Source organism: Adiantum capillus-veneris, chromosome 17 (assembly GCF_014529385.1).
Source record: "Adiantum capillus-veneris isolate H3 chromosome 17, ASM1452938v2, whole genome shotgun sequence".
NCBI classification, from domain to species: domain Eukaryota; kingdom Viridiplantae; phylum Streptophyta; class Polypodiopsida; order Polypodiales; family Pteridaceae; genus Adiantum; species Adiantum capillus-veneris.
Genome location: NC_140947.1, coordinates 37651003 through 37657002, shown reverse-complemented (window position 1 = coordinate 37657002; position 6000 = coordinate 37651003). Strand labels below are relative to the sequence as shown.

The 6000-nt window shown below is 45.4% G+C and overlaps 1 protein-coding gene across 1 annotated transcript; it reads left to right on the top strand.

Moving 5' to 3' along the window:
- Nucleotides 1-219: 219 nt before the first annotated feature.
- LOC147437082 (uncharacterized) lies at nt 220-1755 on the top strand. The gene has a single exon (XM_086486511.1). It carries the CDS (start codon nt 220-222, stop codon nt 1753-1755), a length of 1536 nt encoding a protein of 511 aa, XP_086342637.1.
- Nucleotides 1756-6000: the final 4245 nt, after the last annotated feature.

The window sequence follows — 6000 nt, the reverse complement described above, 5'->3', positions numbered from 1 at the left end:
AGAAAGCGTACATTTTTGGGAATTTAGCATGCGTATGAATTTTAAAGCCCGCTGCCCAACTTAAAAGACCAGAGACCAGTCACTTGAGAGAAACCAGAGACCAGAGAACACAGAGCAGAGAAGTGACAGGTCCATACACTGCTTTGTGACTCGCACTCAAAGCTCAGAGCTCTCGCGTGCTAAACAACTGTGACCGTTTGAATTCAGCAGAGAATCGAGATGGGCCGAGCCAAGCGTCCCGAGTGGCAATATGTGCAAAAGGTAAAGCCTCAGGCAAAAGGACAATGGACTTGCAAACGTATCTATTGTGGGCATGCTTGGGACGGGGGTCCATATCGTATTCGGGCACATTTGTTGGCCATCACAGATTGTGGTGTCGGCCCATGCGGTAAAGTTCCTGAGGAAGTTAAAGTGGTTGTCAAAAGATTGCATGCAGATGTATTGGGTGATGGACAGGACACAAATGCATTTGTGGATACTTTGGTGGATGATTTGGAGGGTGATGCCTCTCTATCTCATGCAAGTGGATCGCATGCATCTGCAACTGGCACTTCAAAACCCACTGTGGGATCCTCAAGCAAGAAGAGGAAGGTTGCACAAGTAGATTTGGCAAGTGCATTTGGCGTGCAGGCACGCAAGAAAGTAGATCAAGCCTTGCGCAGGTTTTTTTATGCAGAGGATATTCCTGAACGGAAAGTGAGGAGTCCTTTCTTCTTGGATATGGTGAAAGCTATTGGGCAAGTGGGCCCGTCTTATGTGCCACCCTCTTATAATGCTTTGCGCACCACAGAGCTTAATGATGAGGTCAAATGCATTGGTCATGAGATCATGGGTGTGCGCGAGAAGTGGAAGAAGCATGGATGCACAATTGTATGTGATGGATGGTCTGACACTAGACGCAGGCCCATCATCAATTTTCTTGCATGCTCTATACATGGCTCTGTGTTCTTGAAATCAATGGATACTTCTGGGGAGACAAAGACGTCAGAGTTCATTTTCAAGCAGCTTAAGGAGGTGATTCTTGGGATTGGACCCTCTAATGTTGTGCAAGTATGCATGGATAATGTAACTAATTGTGTTGGGGCTGGGAAAATGGTTGAAGCGGAGTGGAAACATATTTTTTTCACCAGATGTGCATGCCATTGCTTAGACTTGTTGTTTGAGGACATTGGGAAGCTCCCTTGGATTGCAAAGATCCTTGAGGATGGCACAAAGGTGGTTACATTTGTCACGAGGAAGTCCACTGTCTTGGCATTGTTTCGGACACTTAGCAAGAAAGATTTGGTGAAGCTCGCTGCCACTCGTTTTGCCTACTACTACATCATGCTTGCCAGTCTCGTCGATGACAGATGTATGCAAGGTGTGCGCAGGCTTATGATTGATCCAAAATTTGTGAGGATGAAGACCTCCAAAAGTGTAAAGGCCACAGTGGTCTCTGACATTGTATTTAATGCATCCTTTTGGCAAGAGGCCAAGTTGATTTTGAAGATTTGTGCCCCCATCTTAAAGATCCTTCGTTTGGCTGATAGGGAAGGAGCCACCATGGGGCTTGTGTATGAGCTTACAGATCGCATGGTTGAGCAAGTTCAAAACATGCAAGGTGTTGATACGGCAAGGATGCAAGAGATCAAGGACTTGTGTGTTGACAGATGGAATATGATGCACACACCGCTGCATGCTGTGGGATACTTGTTACACCCTGTTTGGCAGGGAAGAGGACAATCAATGATAGTGAGGTTCATGCTGGGTGGATGACATTCTTGAATAAGTACACCAAGGGAGATTTAACCATGCAAGGTACCCTCATTGATGAGTTGGACACTTTTATCAATGAAGGAAAGACATTTTCTCATCCTATTGCGAAGGATCCAAAGAGAATGCAAGAGGGTGTGAAATGGTGGGAGACTTTTGGGGCTTGCACGCCCACATTGCAGACTCTTGCACTTAGGGTGCTTTCTCAAGGGACATGTGCCTCTCCTTGTGAAAGAAATTGGAGCACCTTCTCTCTCATTCACACTAAGAGAAGAAATCGGCTACTCCCTGCTCATACCAAGAAGCTTGTCTACATACATACCAACTTGAGGCTCTTGTGCAAGATCAAAGAGCGCGGCTATGAGAGGATTGAGGTCACTTTGGAGATGCTTAACAAGGAGAAGGATGAGCGCGTTTGCTTCAGTTGCAGGAGATTCAGGAGGCTATTGCACAGAGTACAGAGGATGTTGTGGAGTCTCCTCTTCCGAATGCCATGCCTAGCGATATTGGGACGTCATGCTCCATCGAGGAGGTGGATGAGGATGAGGATGAGGATGAGGATGAGGATGACGACGATGATGATGAGGAGGAGGAGGAGGAGGATGTGGCCTACGATGAGTGTTAGAGCTCATCATGTTTTGCTCTGGCCTCGGTTCTGTACTTATGTTTTGGTTTCGGTATCTAGTAGACGCTCCCCACTTATGTTTTGGTTTTGGTATCTAGTAGCTTGACGGCTCTACAGTCTAGACTCTAGTAGTCTAGACTCTACTGTCCAGTGTCCACTGTCTACTTATGTTTTGTCATTCGGAGTCTACACTCTGTGACTCTTGTAGGTTTTGGTCCTTGGAGGCTCCATATTTTGTCATTTCCAGACTCCTGCTTTTCTCTAGTATGATTCTAAATTCTAATTTCTATCGATCTTATCGTCCAAAGTTCGAACGGCGAAGTCTATGATGTTTAAACTTTAAAGTTTTAATGTATTCTGTGGTTTTGTGTTGCACCAATGCTCTCTCAGTCTCTAGTGTTTTAAACTTGCATTCTGTGGTTTTTGTGCTACTCTCTAGTGTTTTCTAGGGTGCCGTATGGTATCCCACGTATGGAATCTTCAGGGGGTCTAAACCGGGCTTGTGGCGGGCTTCCATGCCCGCCCGCGTATGCCGCATGGTTGACGTTAGAAAAAACTATGGTCTGGAGTACCTACTTGTACTGTGTTGATGCAATATAAAGAAATACCGAAAGGGGCGCCAAGGTTTGGGGCCAATACTCTCTGGGGTGAAATTCCGCCAGTCAGTGTCGCGTGTCGTCTCTCTTCCAATTCAATTGTTATTAAAGTGCCAAAAGTCTGTCCAGTCTGTTCTTTTCTATTGGCACGTGGTGCCCGTCTTGTGACAGAAAGGTAACTCTCCCTCTCTCTCTTTCTTCATTCCTCACTAAAAGCGATAGAGAAGAGCAAGAGCTCATTCTTTCTCTCTCTCTCTGTTAGGTGCAACCGAATGATTGTTTGCGCTTGCTCAAGATGAGTGCTCCGAACTGTGCTCAAGGTTCCTTTTGTTCTTAAGGAAGGGAGAGCCTTCCGTTCTTAATGAGAGAATGCTATGATCACAAACAAAGTGAATGGACACTGTGCATGCAAGTGTATGAGACTGAGAGATAGAGAGAGAAGAGAGATACGACACCAGAGACGTTGTAAAACCCTCCTCTGAAAGCCCCACTCTCGTCGGCGAGAGTGGTCTACTTATGATTGCACAATCTGGTACAAATCGTATGCATGAGATTGATGCAAGTCTCGGCTATGCCAATGACGACGACGGTGATGACGACGACGACTTTAGGGCTGAAATCTGTGGTCTTCTAACTGCTGAATTTTGGGGCTGTTTCGGTGGCTGAAAATGACTGTTTTGGCTGCGTTTTTATGGGCTGAAATTAGGGATCCTCTGCAACCAACTAGGGCTGAATCTACTGCTTCTAATGCTTGCTGAAAACGCTGACTATCTGCGGCAAAATGGGCTGAAATAGAAAACATTGATCTGTCTTGTAGCGCTAGTGAAAACGCTAGGGCTCTGGGACTATGGCGATGATGGCAGAGCTGAAAAACGCCAGCTTGGGGGGAGGAGCTGACGATGTCAAAAAACGCTAGGCTGATGGGATGGAAAACGCCAAGCTTGGGGGTACTGCGGGGTTCTTGCTGAGAAGATGCCTGTTGAGCGGGAAGCTCCTGCTTCCTCTTATGCCATTTAGTGCTAACTTGGGTTTGCTTACATATTTTCTTAGCAAAATTGCCCTACCTACTTTTGTTGGGAAGTCACTTAAATTAATCAGTAAAAAATGTCAAAAATAGGGAAAATAGGCTAAAATCACTGGAAAAATACCCTAACTGATTCTAATGGATTCTGATGGGGATACTGATGATCATGTTGTGTGCAACAAGAGGATATGCATCCACACTAGGTGATTGGATGCATCCACACTAAGTGACTGGGCATGCACGGTCTACGAATAGACTCACAAAAAGTGCCAGATCACTTCTAATCTAGACTGACTGGACTGATTGAACCCTGTTATGCTGTAGCTTGTCCACGCACACATAGGCCCATAGGGTTGGATGTGTCACGTGACACTCTCTCTCTCTCTCTCTCTCTCTCTCTCTCTCTCTCTCTCTCTCTCTCTCTCTCTCTCTCTCTCTCTCTCTCTCTCTCTCTCTCTCTCTCTCTCTCTCTCTCTCTGTGCTTCACACGGGAGAAGGATACAGAGAGTACAAAAGTAGCATCTACCCTCTGCCTAGAAATCTGGTGTCGTGGCCACTCTGGTCACCACTACATGCGCCATACCAATCACCTCTATCAAATCTTTATTACAGTTATCTCTATCCAGCTTGCCTTTCTCTTTGTCTTCTTGTGAGTTCCTGCTTTTGTCTTTGGCTTCAAACTCTCGAGCCAAACATAGCGTCTAGTCACATTTATAACAATTGTTGTCAGACCTCGTGGGTACCATGGCAGCTAACTGAGTACTGTTGTGGCCATCCTTGTCAAGCTTGCCTTTGCCTCTGTCCTCTAGCAAACTCATCCATTTGCTTTTGGCTTCACAATCCCGAGCGAACAGCCCTCAAAACTTGGTACATGATTTGCATTCAAAATTGGTCGAGGTCCAATGCCACAATTGCATATCAAAACGTTCATGTTCAACCTTGAGACTGTCGGGACAATATCTCAAGACGCCCATCAAAATGGTGCCCTAAGCAACCAGCGTTTCAAAATGCGCATCCATGAGGCTATTGCCAAAACAGCCAATGTTGACCCCCACCACGCGAGACAAGCTCTTCTCTGGGCAGCGTTTCAAAACGCCCTTAAGAGGTGCAACAATTCCCCTACGAGTGAGTCACCTTCAAGTAGTTGCCTCTCAAAACGCTATGCAAATGCTTCAATGTCTAGCAATGCCTTTCAAAATGTTGCGCCTCAGGGGATCAAGAACCCCTCCACTGCAAGCGTTTTAGAATGCCGTCGGTAAAGCCTCCTTTTGGCAACTGCCGGCACCAAGACAAGAAGCTGCCTCTCAAAACGCCATCAAGGAAAACACCGATGGAGCCTAAAAACGTTGCAAATCAAAACCCTGCCAAAAACGCAGATCCTTCTTTCCGTGCAACGATCTCCTCCCAAGATCAACGAGTCGTAAGCTCTGATACCATGTCAAAGTCACGAGACCAAGGAGGGGGAGAGAGAGAGAGAGAGAGAGAGAGAGAGAGAGAGAGAGAGAGAGAGAGAGAGAGAGAGAGAGAGTCTCATGAACCAACCAACCTTGGCAATGAGTAACTGATGTACAATACAATGGGGGCTGACGGTTGCTTATATAGAAACCTTGGTAAATTTCCCTACCTAGACTTTGACAAATAAGTAAAATAAATACCTTAAAGCCAAACTAAATAATGAGATCGCATTGGGCAATTCACTTGAGATGCCAAAACTTTTAACAAATGGTGATAGTAATGCGTCTTAACCAGGTGTAGGGAGTGACTATGGAAAAGCGAATTCAAAAGCATAGAAGAGTAAGGGTAAGGTGGCTGTGGGAAATAAAATTGTAAGTAATTACAGCGTTTGAAACACATAATATAAGGAGACTTGGAATACGAAGAAGCATGAATCATGGTTAATAGTGATCATTTTTTTAAGGTTTCTACTATTTATCCTCTAGTCGAAAGAGATAAGTTATTTATACTCTAAGCAAAGCGTTGCCGAATGAGTTAACAAGCTATTT